The 24,798-nt window shown below is 56.4% G+C and overlaps 2 protein-coding genes and 1 long non-coding RNA gene across 7 annotated transcripts in view; 1 reads left to right on the top strand and 2 right to left on the bottom strand.

The window, feature by feature from the left end:
• Positions 1–5,890, bottom strand: part of LOC102457980 (Fc receptor-like protein 5) — a 12,131-nt gene extending 6,241 nt beyond the window's left edge. The window contains exons 1-4 of one of the 3 annotated variants that reach the window (XM_089774527.1): positions 5,767–5,890; positions 4,300–4,338; positions 2,816–3,109; positions 1,372–1,665 (exon numbers count right to left, since the gene is read on the bottom strand). In XM_089774527.1, the coding sequence (XP_089630653.1) occupies positions 1,372–1,665; positions 2,816–3,109; positions 4,300–4,338; positions 5,767–5,797 (658 nt within the window). In that variant the 5' untranslated portion in view covers positions 5,798–5,890. Of the gene's footprint in view, positions 1–1,371; positions 1,666–2,815; positions 3,110–4,299; positions 4,391–4,481; positions 4,609–5,766 lie in introns of those variants that run through there. The other 2 variants (XM_089774526.1, XM_089774525.1) reach the window with 2 other exon arrangements.
• Positions 1–13,550, top strand: part of LOC112547090 (uncharacterized) — a 15,366-nt gene extending 1,816 nt beyond the window's left edge. Inside the window, exons 2-4 of the long non-coding RNA XR_016348108.1 lie at positions 701–12,972; positions 13,247–13,306; positions 13,415–13,550. This is a non-coding gene — a long non-coding RNA (uncharacterized LOC112547090). The remainder of the gene's footprint in view (positions 1–700; positions 12,973–13,246; positions 13,307–13,414) is intronic.
• Positions 12,679–24,798, bottom strand: LOC142821385 (alpha-1B-glycoprotein-like). Of its 3 annotated transcripts, XM_089774523.1 has the most exons (8): positions 24,331–24,798; positions 22,724–22,854; positions 22,558–22,596; positions 21,071–21,364; positions 18,981–19,274; positions 14,772–15,071; positions 13,326–13,667; positions 12,679–12,815 (listed from the first exon to the last, which is right to left on the bottom strand). In XM_089774523.1, the coding sequence occupies exons 2-8, from the start codon at positions 22,752–22,754 to the stop codon at positions 12,799–12,801; spliced, it is 1,317 nt and encodes a 438-aa protein (XP_089630649.1). In that variant the 5' UTR covers positions 22,755–22,854; positions 24,331–24,798; the 3' UTR covers positions 12,679–12,798. The 3 variants fall into 3 exon arrangements, with proteins under 3 accessions (XP_089630649.1, XP_089630650.1, XP_089630648.1); XM_089774524.1 differs by lacking the exon at positions 22,724–22,854; XM_089774522.1 differs by lacking the exons at positions 22,558–22,596; positions 22,724–22,854; positions 24,331–24,798 and adding an exon at positions 21,478–22,437.

Here is a 24,798-nt window from a genome sequence, read left to right as displayed (position 1 = left end):
GATGGCAGAAAGCAGCATGAAGAAAAGGGAAAAACAAATTGGTTAAAAAAAAGTAAGTTACATGGTAGCTACAAATTGGGTAAACACATTCTCTAATTCTCTGTTAGCACCAGTCAGTATCTGGGGCAGTGACATTGCATCTGAACTGAGACACGTATCTTTCAAAACAATCTCGTTTAGTGTCTGCATACCCGTGCTAAATCCTGAGACAGCAATATTGGATACATTGATCGCTGTCCATTCCGTAGGTTATCAGAAAGGCAATGTCCATAAGAAACAGCTTGATCTATGTCAACTGCCCGTGTGTCACAGAGCGCTGAAACTAATGGAACAAAAAAAATAATTGTTCCTCCTTGGTGCCCAGCAAGGTGTATCCCAGAGGGTGACACCCAGCAGTGAGGTAACCCATAACAGGAATGGACAGTACTGAGTAGTAATTAATTACAAGACATTTATAAATCAAGGCTCATTTGTAATGTCCCTTTTCCACATTTGTGTTACTTCTTATACACATAATCTCGTGGGACGCACTGTCACAAGGCCTGTCTCTGGATTCCAAAATACTCAGCCCCCTACCAATAACGATACAGAGAAGAACTGTCATTGCTACCACAAGCGCCAAATCACAATACCCGACTGGAAAACAGACTGTTCTAAGGTTGTGCCATATCTACACAATGTGTATCATGTGCCCCCACAGTCTGCTGTGGAGACGGAGTGCACACAGCACGGAGCACACACGCTAGCAGCCTTCTGGTCATCATCACCGACAGAGCTAGATCCGTGTGAAGACATCACGACAGTGACTCCTGGCCCCTGCGCACTAAGAGCGTTGCTGGACAGCTGCCTGGAGAGCTACACTCAGCAGGTAGGAGCTGGTGGAGACTTGTCCATGGGAAACACTCTGTATGGTGCTGAAACTGCAGGGCTGAGGGCTTGGGATTGGTTCTGGTCAGCTGGGATGTCAGGTCTGGGAGCTTTCCCCAAAGCAGTGCCCAGGGCTGCAAACTTCTCCCCCAGCAGTGCCCAGGGCTGTGAGCTCCCCTCCAGGCTGTCTCCCCCTGCTGCTGGAGAGCTGAGCCCCACCCCGATGTGTCTGACGCCAGGGCCTGCTACCGACCAGACAGGGGGATGGGATGCGATTTGTTACATGAAATACCCCCCAGGTTTGTAACGTTACTGCAGGCTGGCACCCCACAGCCCCACGGTAGCACTGATGCCCCGTCCCATCCCACTGTGGGAACCAGAACTGGGGGGTGAATCTGACCTGCTTTGGTCCCAGGAGCTCAGTGACTGGGCAGCATCTCACCCCCTGCATGGAGCAGACCCCGGCCCTGGGCCCAGCAAACAGCAGCAGCCGGGGGAGCTCACCTGTCACTGCTATGGGGATGTTTTGGCTCCTCTCCGATACGAACTCTCGCCCATTCACACTGCGCCCGTATTCACAGCTGTACATCCTCACGTCCGACATGGCCACACTCGACAGCTGGATGGAGGCCGTAGAGCCGTTGCGGATTGATGGAATTTCCTGGGGTTGGATTTTCTCTCCATCCCTGTAGAAACGGATCCCAGACAGATTGGGCACCCCGGCAGCTGAGCACGTCAGGGTCACGTCTTCCCCAGTGACGTAGACAGGCCGCAGAGGGGACACAGTGAGCTGGGGGGCTGGAAAAGACAAGAGGGTCGGGGGAGGAGATGGTTCCTATGTGGGTGGCTGATGACAGAGGCAGAGGAGGAGCCAAGGGAGGGCAGAGCCGGGAGGGATCCTGGGCACAGACCCCAGCCAGCCCCAGCTCCATGCCCAGGAACCACGTCCCCGCCAGGCCAGGCAACCCCTGAGCAGCAGAGATCTCCCTGCCGGGGCTCCAGTGGGACGACTCTTCCCTGCTGGGAACCTGGGGGGAAAGCTCCTGCCCGGGGCAACTCAGCCTCCAGGTCTGGGGGGGGGGGCTTCTGTGACTGAGGCCAGGGGCACAAACCAGGCTGCTCTGCAGCAAGTGCAGGTGCCAGTGACGGGCCTCACAGCCCTGGGTGCCCCTGGGGAGCATCACACACCCCAGCTGGGATCTGCCCCATTGACTCCAATGGAGCTACGGCCCGTTGACCCAGCTGGGATCGGCCCCATTGACCCCAGTGAAGCTACGGCCCATTGACCCAGCTGGGGACCTGACCCCATGGAGGCCTGGCTCTCCTTGAAGGCTCCTTGGTGGCCCTTGGAGATTCTTGTCACCTGAGCGTGTCTCTTGTTCCTATCAGTGACTCTGAGCCCAGCCCCTGGTCCAGCAGCAGCATGGGGGGAGAAGGCAGTGCGGGGGGCAGTTTCACACTCACGTTGGAGGCTCTGCAGGGCACAGGGAGCTTTGCACAGATGGGGAGTGATGGGCTGGGGGGGTGGGTCAAATCCCCAGACCCTGACTCCATGTGACGGGCACTGGCCCCGCACTGGCACTGAGAGGGTTAACAGGGGCTTGTGGTAGCAGAACCGTACAAGTTAGTGACCCCGGGGGCAGCCATGCATGGCAGGGAACAGGCTCTGTGGGACGGGCCCAGGGGACTCAGGGACTCAGGGCTCCAGGACAGAGCAGGGGCCAGAGGGAGACTGGGAAGCAGAGGTCAGCTAGATACAAAAGACCATGGTGCTGTGAGCTTCCCCACAGCAGTGCCCTAGCACTGCCCTGGCGGGACCTGCTGAGGCATCACCAAATGTGTGGGGTGCTGGGAATGGCTGGACCAAGGACAGGGGTGGGGCTGGAGTGCCAGGGGGGCTTTGGATTCCCAAGGACTCCCCCGTCCAAGGGCAGGAAAAGGGGCTCACCTGCTATGGAGATGGGGACGGAGCTGCTGGTCTCAGAGACCGGTCCATTGGGTCCCTCTGTCCAGTACGCACAGGTGTAGGTCCCGGCTCTTCCCTTCTCAGCTGTGAACTCCTCAATTGGTCCTGCATCAGAGTGTAGGACTGTGCTGGGGGCCTGTGGCTCTTTTTGATAGAAGAATCTGTATTTCGTAGGCTGCTCATGCCCAGGAGCTGTGCACTGGAGTGTAACCTTCTCCCCTGGGAGACACACTGTGTATGGACGGTCTGGAGATAGAATGGGGGCTGATTGGAGACCTAGGACAGAGGCAGAGGGTCAGGGCAGAGACAGTGGCCAGAGCAGCCTGAGGAGGGAGAAGTGACGAGTCGCAGACAGACACGGGCACAGACCCGCCCCAGCTCCCTGCCAGGGGGGAAACACCCCACAGCCAATAGCTAGGCCCTGCCTCTCTCCAGCCCTATAGGCCTGCCCAGAACGGATCCCGTGTGACCTAGAACCGAGCTCCGAGAAACATGTTCAGGTGCCTTCAGAAACCACAAGAGCTGGGAATCCACCTCGGCCCTTCTCTCTGCTGAGGCTGCCAACAGCTGGGCAGTGCCCATGCGGCTGGGGCATATCAGTGTGACCCCCTCCCCTGTGTACGGTTGGTCCAGATCTAGTGTGGGGGCCAGCAGGAGACCTAGGGCTTGTGGAGCGGGGAGAGAGCAGGCAGCACCCGCCTGGAGGCAGCAGAGAGCGAGATACACTGGGGCTGCCTGGCCTGAGGCCCCGGGGAGTTTCCTGTGCTGGGCTCAGCCGAGTCCCGTCTGTCTAGAGAGCCGGGCTGCATGGTGTGACGGCGCCCACGGCAGAGACAGGCAAGCACGAGGCTCAGAGAGGTGCAGGGGCCACACCCTTGAGACGGAGGGAGCCCCTGGAAAGGGGTCTCGCACACCGAGCCGGGCCCAGCTGGGGAAGGACGGGCTGGGGAGCAGGACGGGAGGCAGCCCAGCGGGGATGGAGCTGTGGGGAGAGGATCTCCTGTCTCGCTCTGGCCGCTGGAGGCTGGAGGGGAGGTCTGGAGAGACGCAGCCCAGAGAGGGGCTGGGGAAGGGCCATCCAGGCCGAGAGCCGACCTGCTGCAGGCACTGAGCAGAAATGAGGAAGCTCGGGCGGATGTGGTGGAGGGTGGGGGGAGTTTTCCACCCATCATGTTTCCTCTGGGCTTTCTGCAGAACCTGCTTTTACTGCCCTGCTGGGCAGTGCTGGGTTTGTACCCCGGGCCCTCAGTGGGAGCCCAGACCTGGGGCCAAGAGACCCCCCCACACACACACACACAGCCCCACAGCAATGGGCCCTGCCCAGGGGCACCCTGAGCTCCCACCTCCCCATGACACTGTCTCCATGGCCAGCCCAGTTCTCACTGCCCCACTGCCAGGACCCCTTTCCCCTCCCCCACCCACCACCAGCATCCCAGCATCCCAGGGAGGCCAGGAGACCTTGTTACCTGCGGTGGACACCGGCTTAGGGAAACTCTGGAGTGAGGCTGGAAGAGAAGAAACAAGAGGGGGTGAGAGCTCTGGGAAGCAGAGGGGCATGTGGGGCAGGGCTCAGGAGTGTCTCCAGACAGACAGATAGACACACACACACACAGACAGACAGACAGGAGGCTGGAGGCAGGGCACTTACCCAGCAGCGGCAGGAGCACAGTTAGCTCCATGCTGAGCCGGTGACTCCGGGCTAGGAGCTGGGTGCTCGGCTCAGCAGAGGAAATTGCAGCCTCAGGTGCAGTCACCGCTCAGCTCAAGGGCTGGGGAGACACTGGTGTGCGTGCGCAGGGCATGGGGAAGGGAACTGAGCATTTCCTGGGTGTGACAGTGGGGGGTGGGGTGTCACGTTACTGGATTTTAAAGGGAACCAAACAGGTCACTGCTGCACCCACGGGGTGAGGGGGCTGCCCCAAAGTCTGTACAAAGGGGCCATGTGAGGTGTCAAACGAAAGCTTATGTCTTACTGATTCGGTATTTGCTATTCATGTACCTGTGTGATATCAGTATGTGGAGTTATAAAGATGCACTCTGTGCTTGTGCTGGAAGAGTCTCTGTGTGAGACAGAGCAAAGGCAAGGAACGTCCAGTCAGTGAGTGTGCTAATTAGCAAGGCTCCTGGGAAAAGGCTCTCACGGTGCCCAACACACACCTGAGGAATGTGTCTGGGACCTGCAACCTGGCCAGGGCATAATGGCTGCCAGCATGTGAAACAGAGGCAGGTCGCTCGACCATGTGGCCTGCTCTAGCCAGGAGGACTCCAGGAGGGATATAAAATGCCGTGAGGCGAACTCCATCTTGCCTTCAATTTTGCTACTGGTTCCAGAAGCAGACTTGAGAGGGACAGCGAGCCAGGAAGAACCCATCCTGACGTAGGACGTACAGCCGAGACTTTTAAGAGAGCGGATTGTAACGTCTCTGCTGAGAGCCTGCATTGAGAACTGGGAGATTCGATGAATGTAACGTATCCTCCTTAACAACCTGACTCTCGTGCTTTTCTTTCTTTTAGTAATAAACCTTTATATGTTAGACTCTAAAGGACTGGCCCAGCGTGATCTTGTGGGTAAGACCCAGAGTGTAAATTGACCGGGGATTTGTGGATGGTTCTTTGGGACTGGAAAGGCCCATTCGGGGTAGGTGAGATTGGATCCTATAACCCCTCACCTGTGCATTAGGCCCCGGGCTGATTGTGGCACAGAGAGAGCTGAGGGGTTTTGCTCGGTGTGACTGGTTTGTGGCCTGTTTGGGAAGATCTCCGGTCTGGGGCTGTAAGGATCTCTGAGTGAACACCCTTAGCTGTGTCCATACCTGGCCCAGTCCGTCAGAGGGCTCTGGGGAGGGGATGGGGACACAGGGCAGGGCTGGGGGAGTCTCCAGACACACACAGACAGACACACAGAGGCACTGGGGCCCGAGGGGGGCACTTACCCAGCAGAGGCAGGAGCAGAGGTAGCTCCATGCTGAGCCGGTGGCGCCGGGCTGGGAGCTGGGTGCTCGGCTGAGAAGAGAAAGTTGCAGCCTCAGGCGTGGTCACCGCTCAGCTCAGGAACTGGCGAGACGCTGGTGTGCGTGCGCAGGGTGTGAGGAGGGGAAATGAGCATTTCCTGGCCATGACATTGCGGGCAAGGGGAGGGTTTCCAAGTCCCCAAGCCCTGACCCCATGGGATGGGACTGACCCCGCGCTGGGTATGAAGGGCTGGAGGCTTGGTCAGGCACAGCTGGGGAAAGGCTGGGTGGAGGGGAGCAGAAAGGGGGCAGCCCAGCTGAGACAGGGCTGTGGGGAGAAGCTCTCCCGTCTCTTTGTTCATCCCCACAGGGGAGTCATTCAACTGGCCGGCTGGGGGGACCCGTCATGGGAGGAGAAATCACCACAGGGCCTGTGGGTCTGTCGTCAGCACTGGAGGCCAAACCTTGCCATGAGGGGGGGCCCCAGCTGTGAGTCCCCTCCGCCCCACCCAGCCAGACCCTCCCGCTGGGCCCCGACCTCCCGACCCGGGTGCTATTTTAACATCTCTGGAGGGAAAGAAACTGACATTTTCCCGTCCACTTGAAACTGCCCCTCAGTGTCGTTCTGAGCCCCGTGTCAGCCCTTTGCTCCGGGAGGGATTCACATTCACCCCATGGCAAAGAGCTTTCGGGATTTGCTTTCTCATCCCTTCCCTTGCCCCATGAAACTGCCCCCATGGTGGGAAATGCACCCCAGCAAATAAACCAGCCCCCCCCACACTCTCCAATATCCCCCTTGGGCCCCAAGGTGGGAGAGGACCAGTGGGAATATGGAGTCTGACCTCCTGTGTCACGCAGGCCCTGGGGGGTCCCTGAATTGATCCCCCGTGTCCCAAAGGCATCTCTGAGAAGGGGAATGGGGGCCGAATTCAGAACCAGACTGCCTGGAGAATCCCCCCAGCCCCTGGGCAATTCTTCCTCTGGGTTATTCCCCCGCCATTACGATCTGATTTCCAGGCTCTGAGGTGGGGGAGTGGGCAGACCCCGGCCAGAGACGGTGCCGTGGGCGGCGTTAAGGACACTGTGCGAGGAGAAGGGCAGGCTCTGCGAGCGAGAGCTCACGTTGGGAAACGCCCTTCAGAGCGGCCGGGCAGAAGGCCCCGTGGCAGGGGTTTTAACGTGAAAATGGCGATTTTGTGTCAAACAAAATGGAGTCGGTCACCTTTGACCCCCTGGACTCCATCTTGGGCTTTGCCCCTCCCCCCGTGGCGCGCGCAGCGACCGTTAGGGAACCGGTTCCAACCGGATTTTCCCGCCTTGCCGAGAGTTCCGCTCCCCTCAGGGCTCCCGCCAAGCAGCCTGGGAGACGCCAGTCGCTGCCCCAGAGGCAGCCAGAGCCGGGTCCCCTCTGACACGCACCCCCCCTTTACCACTGTGGGGGGAACAGGGGCACCCCCCATTAGCCATCCCACACCCCCATCCGCTCACTCACCTCCCTGCTCCACCCGCAGCTCTCTCCTCCCCCTGAATAACAGCAGGGAACCCTTCAGCTGACCCCCCAAAGGTTCTGTGGGGCCCACGGGCTGAAGGCCCCAAGTCCCTTTCAAGTGGCCGTCCCCATCGGTCACTAGATCAGATCCTTGTTTAGGGGTCTCCTTACCTTGACTCTCTGACATGGCCAGGATTAACCCAGCTGGGTCTGGGCTTCACCCCGCTTAGTAAGTCACGGCATGGCTAGTTTCTTTGCTGTTTGACTTGCTGGCATGTTACCTCCCTGCCCCCAAATTCCCTAATTTTGCATCATTCCTTAATATGCCTTCTCCTGGTTTGCTTTATACACAGCCCCCTCTTCATTTGGGGAACGGAAAGGGGGTTAAAGAACAACGGGGGAACCACAGGGGACAGACCCTGGATTAGAGGACCGGGGCTGTGATCTTCAGTACAGAAAAATCAGTCAGACGCCCCACATCCATGCACCTTATTACTCTTTTAAAACTCTCCGTGCTCACACGGCCATTCAGTTAGAGTTCCCTAATGAGATTTCCCAGAGCCTGTAACACACGAGGACTCCTGGGTCCTTTAACAGCCTTAACATGGAGTCAAAGACAATGCCCTTGGGCTACCCAGCCCATCTCAAATGTCAGACACACTGGACCTAACAACAATGGTCACTGAGACCAAAAACCTCGCCCCGTGTCAGATGCTTCGAGCCCTAAAACAAAAATTATTTTCGGAAGCTCAATTGGTGCCCTAAATCCTAGAGCGATAGCCACACCTGTAGTCTGGGCTGTGATAATTTTTCTACATATGTATTAACTAGGGAAAAAGAGTATGCGAGTGATCTGCAGGTTAAAGCCAGCGAACAAATACACACCAGTGAATTACCATCTAAACCTCCAGAGGTTGGGAGGACGGGACCAGTTCACATACAAGTCTCGACTTCATGGTCTGGGGAGCTAACAGCCAAGAGTTCTGTGCTCTGACGTTCCACGATGGTTTGTCTGATGTCGAGGGGGTTTAGCTGGCCAGGAAATAGCCCCTGCCGTGGGAAACACTTCCTCATGTTTCTCTGCAGATTGTGTGATGTGCAGAGGGCCATGCAAACACAAAAATAGCCCCTGATAAGATGTGGTGTAGCCATTCTCAGTGCAACTGCAACACACAAGCATTTTCTTCCCTTCTAATCACTACAGACATTCGTGTGAATCTAATACCGACATCTCTGAGAGTGGGGAAGTGTTGGCAGCTTTCTAGCACACGCCCCACAAGTCATCACTCACAGGCTGGCGTGAACCAAAGGAAACCCTTTTTTTATTGGTTTGATTCGAATTTCACTCCAATGACGCCTGTGACTAGTTTCTCCCCCTTGGCATCATTTGTGATCACAATTACTGTTAAGTGACTGACATCCATCAATACAGCCCTCAGTGCTGTGTAGCTACCCTGATTAGAGAATGCATCTCTTGTGCAAACATTGCCTCTCAATATTAGTAACTTCTCATAGTTATCAACTGCAGCGAGCAGTTCTAAGCATCCTAAGGACATAAGAGCATAAGAACAGACGTATTGGGTCAGACCAAAGGTCCAACCATCCCAGTGTCCTGTCTGCCCACAGTGGCCAATGCCAGGTGTCTCAGAGGGAGTTAATCGAACAGATAATGATCAAGCGATCTCACTTCTGCCATCCATCTCCACCCTCTGACAAACAGAGGCTGGGGACACCATTCCTAATAGCCATTCATGGACTTAACCTTTATGAATGTATCTAGTTCTCTTGAACTCTGTTCTAGTTCTAGCCTTCACAACCTCTTTCAGGCGAGGAGTTTCACAGATTGACTATGCGCTGTGTGAAGAAGAACTTCCTAGTTCTTATATTATGGGAACAAGTAAATCACTTCTCCTTAGTCACTTTCTCCCCACCACTCATGATTTTATAGACGTCAAACCTATCCCCCCTGAGTCTCCTCATTTCCAAGTTGAAAAGTCCTATTTCTTTAATCTTTCCTCATGGGGGACCCGTTCCAAACCCCTCATCATTTTAGTTGCCCTTCTCTGAACCTTTTCCAATGCCAGTATATCTTTGTTGAGAGGAGGGGACCACATCTGTACACAGTATTCCAGATGTGGGAGTCCCATGGATTTATATAAGGGCAATGAGATATTCTCCGTCTTTATTCCTTTTGTAATGATTCCTAACATCCTGTTTGCTTTTTTGACTGTCACTGCACACTGCGTGGACGTCTTCAGAGAACTATCCACAATGACTCCAAGATCTCTTTCCTGATTCATTGTCGCTAAATAAGCCCCCATCACATTGTACGTATAGTTGGATTATTTTTTCCAATGTACGTTACTTTACATTTATCCACATTCAATTTCATTTGCCATATTGTTGCCCAGTCACTTAGTTCGGTGAGATCTTCTAATCCAGTGGTCTCCAACCTTTTTACACCCAAGATCACTTTTTAAGTCTCAGAACAGGCGAAGATCTACTGCCCCGCCCCTTCCTTGAAGCCCCGCCCTCTCTATTCTCCTGTCCATCACTTGCTATCCCCAGCCCTTATGCACTCTGTTAAACAGTTTATTTTAAAATTATGCAATATATAAAATTAAAATCATATGTTTATAGTTATGAAAGAAATGGTCTGTTTTTAATTCATGCTATTTAAATGTCAAATGAAGCATTTACAATTATACATTTTGTTCTCTGCTATTTTGTAAATCTAAAATCAAGTATTGAGAATTATACATTTTTTCTTCCAATAACAAAGTCTCAGTGTGACACCCATGACTGAACAGTATCTGCCAGTGTCTTGAAGTCTGGGTTGTAGTCTGAGATTGCTGATCGTATACAGTCTATCAGATGGGCATCTGTGATCCTGCGCTCATCCTGGGAAGCTGGGCTGAGCGCAGGGCAGCCGGGCTGGAGGGAAGAGAAGTAGCTGCCCCGTCAGCTGGCCATGGTGCTCAGCCAGGGTGCACCAAGCTCCACGTGGGCAGGCGCAGAGGAGAAGCCGCCGATCAGCTGGAGCGCGGGGCAGCCGCTTTCAGCTGAAAGCCACAATCAGCTTGCTAGGGTGTTTCAGCCCTCCCGACCTCCCAGCTCCCACCATTCCTCGCAGCTACTCACCTGTGTTGTTGCTCGGTGAGTAGCTGCTCCTCAAATGAGGAAATCTAATGTAAATGTACTGTGCAGGCGTGCAGTTCAGAGAGGGCTCAAGAGCTACTCTTAGAGCCCCTGAGATCTATTGGTAGATCGCGATCTGCTGGTTGGTGACCACGGTTCTAATCCATCCCAATACACGTCCTTTGTCATCAGCTGCTTTCTGGGCATCCTCATGACTCTCCCCATGTCAGCCCACCTCTTCTCTGGATCTGTTTTAGTTACGAAGCAAGTGGCGGGCCCTGGGGAATCCGAGCCCAGAGAACACGCCAGAGACACGGATCCCAGGCGTGAAAAGAAGCCATCAAAAGCTGGAGCAAAGCAGATGAACCCGGTAACATGAATGGGTCCATGGACCTCAATTTGTGCTCAGTCCTGAGAGGCAGCGGCCTGGCTGGGGTAATCTCAGAGCGGGAGCTGTGTTAATCTGTCACCACAAAGAAACACAGAGAGGTCCTGTAGCACTGTGGAGACTAACAAATATATAGATACAGTACTGAGAGCGTTTGTGGGCACAGCCCACTTCCTCAGACTCCGCTCAGCTGTGGAAGTGGGTTTTGTCCATGAAAACTCATGATTCTGTGTCTCTATATTGGTTAGTTTCTACGGGCACAGCTGCAGCAGAGGAGCCTTAGCCCAGTCGGGCAGTGACGGGGCTGAGGAGGGTTTCTAGTCAACGGGATGGGGCTGACCCCACACTGGGTTACAGACTAGAGGCTGGACCGGAGGGTCTCTGTGCCAGGCCCTTCCCTGAGGGGATGCCCAGCCAGACCCTCCGCCAGGCACCGACCTTCCAACCCGGGTGCCATTTTCACGTCTCTGCAGTGCACGGCAGAAGTACGGAGGACTCAGAGCTGCGCAGTTTCAGGATGTGGATGGCTCTATGGCTTCACCCCCACACAAGGTGCCCCCCTAAAATGGGCTCTTGCACCGAAAGGGGTTCCCCCAGGGATTGTATGAAGTGGAGAGAGCTCACACATCCTGTGACTCTGAGACACCAGGGTAGTTAGTTGGTTTCTCGGGGCAAATCAGGACAAATTGCTTCAGGACAGGGCTGTTCCTAGCCTAGTACTGAGGATCCTCCCCTCTAGGGCCAGTGAACCAGTCACACGGCCCTTCTGCTCAGCACACCAGCCAGCACAAAGTCCTACAACCCCCTTAGACACGCCAGCTTTCATATTCCCACCCACAGCGCCACGTCTTATACCGCCGGGAGGTGGTGAAAACCGGCCCCACCACATCCTCACAGGTTCTCCCCATCCCTGGGGACCAACCACAGGCCCACGTCAGTTTACACTTCATATCTGACCCCACAAAGCTCACTGGGCCCTGCCTTTATCACATAACATCTGAAGGTTTATCAATAAAAGCAAGAAAACAAAGAAAAACAGGGAGAGGAATCCAACCACGCAGAGCAATCACATCATTCCAGGCACAGCGCGGTAGCAGGGACGGAACGATCTTCTCCCCTCAGCCTCTGGGACACAGCCTTTATCAGGAGGGGCCATCGGTGCTTTAGGGCTCAGATCCCAGCAAAGCGGCTCCCAAAGTGCTGAGCCGGGGGGAAGAGGAACCCTGGACCTTGGGGAAGGAATCCCGTTGTTTTCACGGTGAGAACGCATGTCCCAGGGCACTGTGTGACATACGAGGGATCCCCTGTCCAGGCAGGACTCCGTCCTTTTCCAGCAGCAGCCACTGCTCACAGGCTGGTGTGAACACTCCCAGAAAAGCTTCTGTGTTGTGGATCGGTGCCACGTCAAGCCCCTCGTCAGCCACATGCTGCGGTTTACACACCCAGACACCCTGGCATGGCCAAGCTCCCTGCCGAGGGCTCTTGAAGCAATCATTTCCAGGAGAAGAGAAGAGCCATGGTCCGTCGCTTCACAGACACACGTAGCACATGGGTGTGAGCGGCACAAGCAAAGTCAGGGAACCACAGACTGGCAGAGACACCTCCGCCAGGCACGTTGCACCAGGCTTGGGGCAAACACACAGCGGGGTGGAGCCTGGGACCCGTGTCTGCTCTCACAATCCACTAGCCTCCCGCCTGGCTCTGGCACTAAGGGGACAGAAGGAGCTGGAGGTCAGGCCAGGCCAGGTGGGGAAGGGCTGGCGGTGAGTGGAAGGGGGCAGCCTTTCTGAGATGGAGCTGTGGGGAGAAGCCCTCTGGATACTGGAGGCTGGAGTGGAGGCTCTGGAGAGACACAGTTGTGCGACAGCCCAGGGCAGGCTGGAGGGGTTTGTTTACTTGCAGGACAAGCCAGTCAGCTGGACCCCAGGCAGCAGTGGGAGACAAGGAAGATGAGTTCAACGATGAGGAAGAAGGCGCCGCCCACCACCAGCTCCCGGGCTCAGGGGAGGCCACGAGCTGCAGAGAGAGGAGAGTCTGGAGTGGAACCAGCAGGCGCATGTCACAGCGGATCACAAGACATGTGATGTCTGTGCCTCCCGCAATCCTGGCCAACTCCCCTGGATCTCAGGCACTGAGACGTAGAACCCGCCCCCAGCCCTTCTCTGTCTGACAGGTGGGCACTGACCCCTGATCCTCCCGTCCGAGTGTCTGTCCCGCCCAGGACAGCTTCTCCACCAGCACCCTGCCCCCTGACCTTGCCCCACATCTCTGTCGGTGCAGTTGGGTAAGGGTTAGCTTAGGAAGGGGCATTTGGATAAGTCCAGGGGAGATCTAAGGAGCTAAGAGCTCAAAAGGTTCTTGGGGGGCTCCAGCTGATAATGACACAATGGGGAGGTCAGACTCTTTGTTTTCTGTACCTCTCACCTCATCCCACCTCTCTTTCCCAGGAGAGCTCGGTAGGACTGTTCTCCTCCAACAGGAGCCACCCAGAAAGCCAAAGGAATGAGGTAGGGACGGACGCCTCACCTGTCCTGGGGTTACTCATGGGGATGTTCACAGACTGGCTCCTGGAGGACGGGACCCACCTCCCGCTCATGTTCTTCTCGTACCCGCAGGTGAAGTCGCCCATGTGGCTGGGACCGGCCTTGAGGACGCAGGTCACAGGGACATTCACAGAGCCAGAGCTGGGCTCCCCTGTGTCGATCTCAGACCCTGCGCCCCTGGGGACCATCTCAAGTCCATCCTTGTAGAAGTGGAACCTCCACTGGCCGGTGTCCCCAGGGGCTGTGCAAGTGAGGAGCAGGGGGGGACCTTTGCTCACGGGTCCAGACGGGGGATCCCCACTCGGTGCCGGCTTGGAAGAGGAACCTGTGGGGAGCAGGAAAGGGGAGGGGTCAGCGCGGGACAAAGCGGAGCTGGTGCCCAGAATTCAATGTACTCAGAGCAGACCCACGCTCTGTCTCCAGAGCTTCTTCCTTCACTTCAGGACCCGGGGCCGGATTAAGGGGAGGGGTAGCTGGGCAGCTGCCTGGGGCTCCAATCTATGGGGTATGCCTGATGGCAGCTGTAAGGGGCACCGCACGCCTGGCCATGCAGCACCCCTTAGAGCTGACATCAGGTGCCGCACACCCGATTGCAGCTGTAAGATGCACAGTGCACCGGGGGGCAGGACCACACATGCACCATGCGCCCGGGGGTGGAGTAGCACATGCATCGCACGCCCACTGCCCGGGCTGCAGGAATGGCTCGAGCCGACCCTGTCAGAACCCAGAGGGTTTGGGCACAGACATGAGGGAGAACTGGGCTGGGGGATGGGTGGCGTCCCTCAGATACACTGTGGTGCCCCCACGTTGGATCCGGCAGCCCAGCGAGTGGGGAACAGGCTCTGCAGGGAGGTACCCGAGTTGCCCAGGGCTCAGCATGAGAGACAGAGGAGGGGGTGCCCTGATGGGTCTCTGCAGGGGAGGGAAGGGGAGGAGAGAGGCAGATGTTACCAGGCCAAATTCATGTCAGGAGTTAGAGGGGGATGGAGAGTTCTCTGTGGGACACGCCCTGCGCCCCTGCACCTCACTGAGCCCTGCAGGGGCAGGGCCTCTCCATGAGGAACTCCCTAGCTGGGCTGGGCTGCCCAGAGCATGTGGAGCTCCCACACCGGCTGGGGGGGCACGGCTCCATGTGGTCGCGCTGAGGCTGAGAGGTCCCGGGATGGATTCTGCTGCCAGTGTTACACAGAGCGAGAGTGGGGGGTCCTGCCACTCCCTTGGCACCAGGCATCACACTAGAGACCATAAACCAGCTCTGATGCCCCCTCCAACCTCAGAAGAGCCCCCAGGCATGATGCTGCCCAGACAGGGGTAGAAACTGCCTCGGTGGGGCCCGGTGTGGTGCTGAGGGACTGAGCGGCACCTCCCCCTAGGGCTGGAGGAGAGACCCCACCCAGGCGAGCAGACCCCAGCAGACAGAGGGGCTCACCCGTCACTGCTATGGAGACGGGCCGGCTCCTCTCCGATTCGATCTCTCGCCCGGACTCTGCCCTCCAGCACCCACAGGTGTAGGTGCTGGTTTGCGGCGGCGCCGACAGCCGAACGGAGGCGGTGGCCTGGTGCGGGCGGAGGCAGAGTTCCTCGGGGAGCAGTGTCTGGCCGTCCTTGTAGAAGCGGATCATGGAGTCGTTGGGCGCCCCCGCGGCTGAGCACGTCAGGGTGATCGATTCTTCAGCAACATAGCCCAGCTGCTGTGGGAACACACCGAGCTGTGGGGTCGGGAGCGGAGCTGGGAAGGACAAGGAGGGGAAGAGATGGGTCCAACTTGAGAGGCAGGTGGCAGAGATGAGCCTCCGCACCCGGGGGAGTTCTATCATCGAATCATCGCTGGTGACGTAGAACACAACTGTGTCCGGAACTGGTCACTGTGCCCCTCACCAACTCGGCCCGCCCAGCATGGCTGAGAGCCACTGACGGCTACTCTCTGGGGAGGGTCTCCAGCCAGCTGATCCGGTAGGCAAGCGAGCTGCCCTCGGTAGCAGTCGCGATCTAGCATAAGAGAAAGCCACGAACTAGCGAACCCCCCTTCCCCTCCCTTCCGATCCACATGGAGTTTGATGAGACACGAACCTACAAAACCAGAGTAGGGGCCCATTTGAATTTAAAACAGAAAGTGGGGAGACATGGGCTGGTATGTGTAAAGCCATGGTAGAAACGGAGGCTCCAAATAACAGTAATAAAAGAAATCCCAAACTTTGCAATGAATGGCTCGGAGATGGCTAAACAGCCTGGCACTCTGCTTGCCTCCCCGGTACAGGAAAACATCAGAGAACTAGAGGAGGTAACACAGTTAATAGGCCACTGGAAGCACAAGCAGCCCAGACACATGATCTGCTTGAACAATTAAAGAGGAAACGCAGAGATTTGGAGACAGCTGGTGAAACTTTGCAAAAGAAGAAGGTGCCGTCCCCTGCTACTGAACACAAAACATCTAGTGCTTTCGCAGTGCCTGAAGGAGGGGGACAGAAATCAAACAAGGTGGCCCTGGCACAATTGAAAGATGAGCCGGGATCCACTTCATTGCAACCACAATCATATGCTGAAAGCCAGGTTCTGGTCCAACAAAGACCTAGACTGGTGCCTGTCAGAACGGGACAAGTCAGTGTCTGGGAGGGTCTGTCCAGACTGTCCAAGGATCGGTAAATCAAATGAAGGGGAAAATTGATAGTTTCACAAAGTATACGAGGAGACAGAAGCTGCAATGTAATCGCAGGGGAGAGAATGAAAAAGCATCTGAATTTGGAAAGCCAAGACTGAGCAGGTGAACATGTAGAATTGATGTATTAACACAGGGAGGTGCCCCAAACCAGTTAACTGCAGCATGTAAAGGCGCTCCTGCAAGCTGTTTGAGATGTGGACAAAACCAACAGGCAGCGGGGGACCAAATCGAGTTTTTACAAGAGCAGGTAACTACCCCCACTCTCCTCACAGAGCCAGGATAAAATCTCCAGGTGCAAATTCCCAACTCTTTAGACCCACCAAACCGCCCTCCACGCTCAACTAAAAACACACCCTTCTTTTCTTGTATAGTCTGTCTCCATTTACTGAATTTCCTGCTGCTGCCTGTGGCTTAAGACAGCTTTGAAAGTTTCTCGCTCTTTGCTCCAGTTTCACCAGCATCCTTAATTGCTCATCACCTTCCTTCCCCCACCTCTTCTCACTTTGACTCTCTGTGTTAAGAGTTAAAAGTTACAGGTTTTACAGAAACCTCAAAAATTGAAAGCCATTGAAAACAAAACAGAGATTTTGTTTCTTTGAGAAAGATTTTAAAAACATAACAACTTTAAATGAATGGAGTAATTATTTTAACCCTTCCGGAATGCAACAGCTAGGATGACTCCTAACTTTAGTGAAGATATGGTTGTTAAGCAACAGACATGCACACTCTTAACTGACTAATATTTGAAACATGAGCTTTTCTTCTTTCAATAGAGCAGCAATTATAACAAAGTTTAATATAAAGTTATGAAAAATGCTTAAAGTTACTAAATTAGCAGAACAAATTTGGCATAGTTTAGTAGAAATCTGTATCATTTTGATGAAAACGTTTAAATAAGGCAAAAAGTTGCTCACTTAAATGTTTATTCGATTTTTTATTTTGTATAGTTATGAATAGACTTCGGGCACCATCTGGGTTTAGTTGTAAGTTCTGTGTCACGTGGCTATTTTTTAAATTACAAAAGTCAATTTATAGTTTTTTGTAAAGTGGTACCACGCTATTTTATTATCATGTTTGGGGTATAATTATATGAATAACACCAATTTTTGTTTGTTTGTTGTTTGCTTTACAAAGATGGATAGAAAGAGGCGGAGGGCTGGGTGGCAGCGGGTGGCTGGCTCATCTTGTGCCAGGTGCAGGGTCGGCTGGCTGGGTGCTGGCAGGCTTGCACCTGGTACGGGCACCGTAGCCAGCCCGTGCCCCTGTAAGGGCTCCGGGGCCAGGAGGGGGGCAGACGAGTTTCCCTGATTTGGCCCAGAGTGGCCACCAGGGCAACCTGGGGAGGGCTAGCCTCCCACTAGTTCGGATTAAGTGGCTACACAGCCCTTAATTCGAACTACTTAATTCGAACTAGGCTTAGTCCTCGTGGAATGAGGTTTACCGAATTAAGCGCTCCGCTAGTTCGAATTAAATTCGAACTAGTGGTTTGTATGTATAGCCGCTATGAAAGTTAATTCAAACTAACGGCTGTTAGTTCGAATTAACTTTGTAGTGTAGACATACCCTTACACCGTAGCTACAAAATGTGTAAACACATTCTCTAATTCTCTGTTAGTACCAGTCAGTATCTGGATCAGTGACACTGCATCCGAACCAAGACACGTGTCTTTCAAAACAATCTCGTTTAGTGTCTGGATACCTCTGCTAAATCCTGAGACAGCAATATTTGATATATTGATTACTGTCCATTCCATAGCTTATCGGAAAGGCAACGTCCATTAGAAACAGCTTGATCTATGTCTACTCCCCATGTGTCACAGAGCCGGAGAAAAGTGGCTTATTCCTACTTTCAAGTAAGAAATCCTCTGGAAAAGGGCTTATTTTCCGGAGAATCGCGTCTAGACTGGCGCTTTTCTCCGGCTTATCCCCGAGCCGGAAAAAAGCGGCAGCCATGTAAATGCAAATGCCACGGGGGATATTTAAATCCCCTGCGGATTTGCAATTCCGACTTGTCACATTAGCATCCCTTTTACGGAAAGGGATGCCAATGTAGACGTAGCCTTATATATCAAGGCTCATTTGTAATGTCCCTGTTCCACATTTGTGTTACTTCTTATACACATAATCTCGTGGGACGCACTGTCACAAGGCCTGTCCCTGGATTCCGAAACACTCAGCCCCCTGCCGATAACGATACAGAGAAGAACTGTCATTGCTACCACAAGGGCCAAATCACAATACCTGACTGGAAAACAGAGTGTTCTAAGGTTGTGCCATATCTACACAATGTGTATCATGTGCCCCCACAATCTGCTGTGGAGACGGAGTGCACACAGCACGGAGCACACACGCAAGCAGCCTTCTGGTCATCATCACCGACAGAGCTAGAGACATGTCCAGACATTGCGACAGTGACTCCTGGCCCCTGCGCACTAAGAGCGTTGCTGGACAGCTGCCTGGAGAGCTACACTCAGCAGGTAGGAGCTGGTGGACACTTGTCCATGGGAAACACTGCACGGCGCTGAAACTGCAGGGCGGAGGGCTTGGGATTGGTTCTGGTCAGCTGGGACGTCAGGTCTGGGAGCTTTCCCCAAAGCAGTGCCCAGGGCTGCAAACTTCTCCCCCAGCAGTGCCCAGGGCTGTGAGCTCCCCTCCCAGCTGTCTCTCCCTGCTGCTGGAGAGCTGAGCCCCACCCCAATGTGTCTGACACCAGGGCCTGCTACCGACCAGACAGGGGGATGGGATGCGATTTGTTACATGAAATACCCCCCAGGTTTGTAACATTCCTGCAGGCTGGGACCCCACAGCCCCACGGTAGCACCGATGCCCCGTCCCATCCCACTGTGGGAGCCAGAACTGGGGGCTGAATCTGACCTGCTTTGGTCCCAGGAGCTCAGTGACTGGCTGCATCTCACCCCCTGCATGGAGCAGACCCCCGGCCCTGGGCCCAGCAAACAGCATCAGCCTGGGGGGGCTCACCTGTTACTGCTATGGGGATGTTTTGGCTTCTCTCCGATACGAACTCTCGCCCATTCACACTGCGCCCGTATTCACAGCTATACACCCCCACGTCCGACATGGCCACACTCAACAGCTGGATGGAGGCTGTAGAGCCGTTGCGGATTGACGGGATTTCCTGGGGTTGGATTTTCTCTCCACCCCTGTAGAAACGGATCCCAGATAGATTGGGCACCCCGGCAGCTGAGCACGTCAGGGTCATGGCTTCCCCTGCCACGTAGACAGGCCGTAGTGGGGACATGGTGAGCTGGGCGGCTGGAAGAGACAAGGGGGTTGGGGGAGGAGACGGTTCCTACGTGGGTGGCTGGTGACAGAGGCAGAGGAGGAGCCAGGGGAGGGCAGAGCAGGGCGGGATCCTGGGCACAGACCCCAGCCAGCCCCAGCTCCGTGCCCAGGAACCACGTCCCCACCGGGCCAGGCAACCCCTGAGCAGCAGAGATCTCCCTGTGGGACCCAGTGGGACCAGCCTCCCCTGCTGGGTAAATGAGGGGGTAGCTCAGCCAGCAAGGACTGGGGGGGCTTGTGCAGCTGAAAGTGGAGGCACAGACCAGGCTGCCCTGCAGTAAGTGCAGGTGCCAGTGACGGGCCTCACAGCCCTGGATGGCCCTGGGGAGCATCACACACCCCAGCTGGGATCGGCCCCATTGACCCCAATGGAGCTACGGCCCATTAACCCAGCTGGGATCGGCCCCATTGACCCCAATGGAGCTACGGCCCATTAACCCAGCTGGGATCGGCCCCATTGACCCCAGTGAAGCTACAGCCCATTGACCCAGCTGGGATCGGCCCCATTGACCCCAGTGAAGCTACGGCCCATTGACCCAGCTGGGATCGGCCCCATTGACCCCAGTGAAGCTACGGCCCATTGACCCAGCTGGGATCGGCCCCATTGACCCCAGTGAAGCTACGGCCCATTGACCCAGCTGGGATTGGCCCCATGGACCCCAGTGAAGCTACAGCCCATTGACCCAGCTGGGATTGGCCCCATTGACCCCAGTGAAGCTACAGCCCATTGACCCAGCTGGGATCGGCCCCATTGACCCCAATGGAGCTACGGCCCATTGACCCAGCTGGGATTGGCCCCATTGACCCCAGTGAAGCTACAGCCCATTGACCCAGCTGGGATCGGCCCCATTGACCCCAGTGAAGCTACGGCCCATTGACCCAGCTGGGGACATGGCCCCATGGAGGCCCATGGGGCTGTGGCTCATGTACCTCCTGGCTCTCCCTGCAGGCTCCTTGGTGGCCCTTGGAGACTCTTGTGACCTGAGCGTGTCTCTCATTCTCGTCAGGGACTCTGAGCCCAGCCCTGGCCCAGCAGCTGCATGGTGGTGGGGGGGGTAAAGGGAGGGGGGAGTTTCACACTCACGTTGGAGGCTCTGCCGGACACAGGGAGCTTTGCACAGATGGGGAGTGCTGGGATGGGGGGGTCAAATCCCCAGACCCTGACCCCGTGTGACTGGCACTGGCCCCGCACTGGCACTGAGAGGGTTAACAGGGGCTGTGGGGCTTGTGGTAGCAGAACCGTACATGTTAGTGACCCCGGGACAGCCATGCATGGCAGGGAACAGGCTCCATGGGACGGGCCCAGGGGACTCAGGACTCTGGGATAGAGCTGGGGCCAGAGAGGGGCTGGGAAGCAGAGGTCACTTAGGGTATGTCTGGCGACAGAGGTATGTAGATTAGGCTACCCGGCATAGGGAAATGAAGCAACCATTTAAATAATCGCCGCTGCATTTAAATTTAAACGGCTGCCGCGCTGAGCCCATCAGCTCTTTGTCGGCTCAGCGCGCTAGTCTGGACGCTCCGCAGTCGACATCAAAGGCATGAGTCAACCTCCCGGGTAAACTTCGCCCCACGAGGCATGCCTCTGCCGCCACTGCAAAAGCACAGCTTGCACACGGCTGGGTGGACGTTTTCTTGCGCAAGACATAGCCTGAGTGTTTGAGATGCTGGGAATGGCTGGACCAAGGACAGGGGTGGGGCTGTGGTATCGGGGGGGCTTTGGATTCCCAGGGACTCACCTGTCCAAGAGCAGGAAAAGGGCTCACCTGCTATGGAGATGGGGACGGAGCTGCTGTTCTCAGAGATTCGTTGATTGGATCCCTGTGTCGAGTACGCACAGGTGTAGGTCCCAGCACGTCCCTTCTCAGCCATGAACTCCAGCAGGGAACTTGAATGAGACTGTAAGACAGTGCTGGGGCCCTGGTGCCCTTTTCCGTAGAAGAATCTGCATTCTGAAGACTTCCCTTCCTTAGGAACTTTGCACCAGAGTTTAACCCTCTCCCCTGGGAGATACACTGTGTACGGATGGTCCGGAGTTAAACTGGGGGCTGGTAGGAGACCTAGGACAGAGGCAGAGGGTCAGGTAAAGGGAGAGGACCAGAGTCCCCCACCCAGCCAGTTCCAGCCAGTGGGAACAGAGGACGGATGAGAGGAACTCAGGCGTCCAGCTTACCTGGGACCAAACAGGGGAGGAGAGATGGGGCAGATGTTATAGGGTGACCGGCTGTCAGCAGGGGGCTCGTGGGGCGGGGAGAGAGCAGGCAGAGCCCGCCTGGAGGCAGCGAGAGCGGGATGTGCTGGGTCTGCCTGCCCTGAGGCCCCGGGGAGTTTCCTGTGCTGGGCTCAGCTGAGTCCCGTCTGTCTAGAGAGCCGGGCTGCATGGTGTGACGGCGCCCACGGCAGAGACAGGCAGGCATGAGGCTCAGAGAGGTGCAGGGGCCACACCCTTGAGACGGAGGGAGCCCCTGGAAAGGGGTCTCGCACATCGAGCCGGGCCCAGCTGGGGAAGGACGGGCTGGGGAGCAGGACGGGATGCAGCCCAGTGGGGATGGAGCTGTGGGGGGAAGCCCTCCCGTCTCCCTCTGGCCACTGGAGGCTGGAGGGGAGGTCTGGAGAGACGCAGCTGTGCCGCCCGCCCAGAGAGGGGCTGGGGAAGGGCCATCCGGCCGAGAGCCGACCTGCTGCAGGCACTGAGCAGAAATGAGGAAGCTCGGGCGGATGAGGGAAGGGTGTGAGAGTTTTTCTACCCATCACGTTTCCTCTGGGATCTCTGCAGAACCTGCTTTTCCTGCCCTGCTGGGCAGTGCTGGGTTTGTGCCCAGGGACTGAGCCCTCAGTGGGAGCCCAGAGCTGGGGCAGAGAGACCCCCACGCACACACACACACAGCCCCACGCTGATGGGCCCTGTGTGAGGGGGGCTCTGAGCTCCCACCTCCCCATGACACTGTCTCCATGGCCCGTCCAGCCTTTGCTCTCTTTGCTTGGGCTACCCCTGAGGGGCTGGGTCGTGCCCATGGGGATGGGGCAGCTTCTCCCCCACGGCCTGGAATGGGACCCACCCCACAGACCCTCCCAGCAGGCACCAAATGGGGTCACTTCCTCCCTTCCCGAATGTCAGGGGATGCTCCCCCCTTCCTTGCAATTCCAAGCACCATGGTGTGAGAGGAGCAGGACCCCAGCCCCCCTGCCAGGACCCCTCTCCCCTTCCCCACCCCACCGCCAGCATCCCAGGGAGGCCAGGAGACCTCGTTACCTGCAGTGGACACCGGCCTGGAGAGACTCTGGAGCGAGGCTGGAAGAGGAGAGAGGAGAGGGGATGAGAGCTCTGGGGATGCAGAGGGGCATGTGGGGCAGGGCTGGGGGAGTCTCCAGACAGACAGAGACACACCGAGGGGCTGGGGGCCGAGGGGGGCACTTACCCAGCAGCGGCAGGAGCAGAGTTAGCTCCATGCTGAGCCGGTGGCGCCGGGCTGGGAGCTGGGTGCTCGGCTCAGCGAAGGAAATTGCAGCCTCAGGCGTGGTCACCGCTCAGCTCAGGGCTGGGGGGACTCTGGTGTGTGCGCGCAGGGCATGGGGAGAGGAACTGAGCATTTCCTGGGTGTGACAGTGGGGCTGAGCAGGGTCTCCACTCCCAAAACCCTGACCCCGCAAGATGGGACTGACCCCACACTGGGTGCAATGAGCTGGAGACCAGGACAAGCCCAGCTGGAGATGGATCCAGCTAGGAAACGGCTGGGAGGAGGGGGAATAGGCAGGGGGCAGCCCAGCTGAGATGGGGATGTGGGGATAAGCTCTCCCGTCTCTTTTTTCATCCCCACAGGGGAGAGTCTTTCAACTGGCCCAGCTGGGAGGACCCGTCGTGGGAGGAGAAATCACCACAGGGCCTGCGGGTCTGTTGTCAGTGCTGGGGGCCAGACCTTGCCATAAAGGGGGGCCTCAGCTGTGATTCCCCTCCATCCCACCCAGCCAGACCCTCCCGCTGGGCCCCGACCTCGCAACCCGGGTGCTATTTATCGTCTCTGGAGGGAAAGAAACTGACATTTTCCCATCCACTTGAAACTGCCCCTCAGTGTCGTTCTGAGCCCCGTGTCAGCCCGTCGCTCCGGGAGGGATTCACATTCACCCCGTGGCAAAGAGCTTTCAGGATTTGCTTTCTCTTCCCTTTCCTTGCCCCATAAAACTGCCCCCATGGTGGGAAATGCACCCCAGCAAATAAACCACACCCCCCACACTCTCCAATATCCCCCTTGGGCCCCAAGGCGGGAGAGGACCAGTGGGAATATGGAGTCTGACCTCCTGTGTCACGCAGGCCCTGGGGGGTCCCTGAATTGATCCCCCATGTCCCAGAGGTGTCTCTGAGAAGGGGAATGGGGGCTGGATTCAGAACCAGCCTGCCTGGAGAATCCCCCCGGCCCCTGGGCAATTCTTCCTCTGGGTCATTGCCCCGCCATTACGATCTGATTTCCAGGCTGTGAGGTGGGGGAGCGGGCAGACCCCCGGCCAGAGACGGCACTGTGGGCGGCGTTAAGGACACTGTGCGAGGAGAAGGACCGGCTCTGCGAGCGAGAGCTCACGTTGGGAAACGCCCTTCAGAGCGGCCGGGCAGCAGGCCCCGTGGCAGGGATTTTAACGTGAAAACGGCAATTTTGTGTCAAACAAAATGGAGTCATCACCTTTGACCCCTTGGACTCCATCTTGGGCTTTGCCCCTCCCCCCATGGAGCGCGCAGCGACCGTTGGGGAACCGGTTCCAACCGGATTTTCCCGCCTTGCCGAGAGTTCCGCTCCCCTCAGGGCTCCCGCCAAGCAGCCTGGGAGGGGCCAGTCGCTGCCCCACAGGCAGCCAGAGCCGGGTCCCCTCTGACACGCACCCCCCTCTGCCCTATGGGGGGAACAGGGGCACCCGCCCCCCATGTCCATACCTGGCCCAGTCCGTCACAAGGCTCTGGGGAGGGGATGGGGACACAGGGCTGGGGGAGTCTCCAGACACACACACAGAGGGTCTGGGGGCCGAGGCCGGCACTTACCCAGCAGAGGCAGGAGCAGAGTTAGCTCCATGCTGAGCCGGTGGTGCCGGGCGGGGAGCCGGGAGCTCGGCCGAGCAGAGGAAGTCTGGTGTTTTAGATACCGCTTGTAATGATATAACTGGGAGCACTGGCTGTGGGGGTCTGGAAGCACAGGAAACAGGAAGGACGGGGAGGAGATGGGCCAGGCTGATTGGACCCACCCGCACCCTTTCTGCAAAGCCGAGCGTCCAATTGCTTGTACTGCCTGGCTCCATACGTTTGAGACTTATCCGCTTGCAATCGGTGCGATAGAGATTTCTGAAGAAAGCAAGCGTGCTCTGCTAATCCACTGCCTTGGAACAGAAGGGCGGCGTGTATTTTACACTTTTCCCCTTGCAGATGATAAATCTGAGACTGCACTCATTGCACTGAAGAACGTATTCGTGCCAGAAGAGAATGTAGTAGCTAATTGCTACAGATTTCACCAGT

This window comes from Pelodiscus sinensis, chromosome 30 (assembly GCF_052426305.1).
Source record: "Pelodiscus sinensis isolate ZL-2025 chromosome 30, ASM5242630v1, whole genome shotgun sequence".
Classification (NCBI taxonomy): domain Eukaryota; kingdom Metazoa; phylum Chordata; order Testudines; family Trionychidae; genus Pelodiscus; species Pelodiscus sinensis.
The sequence above is the reverse complement of the archived record's forward strand: the minus strand, read 5'-3'. Positions and strand labels throughout refer to the sequence as shown.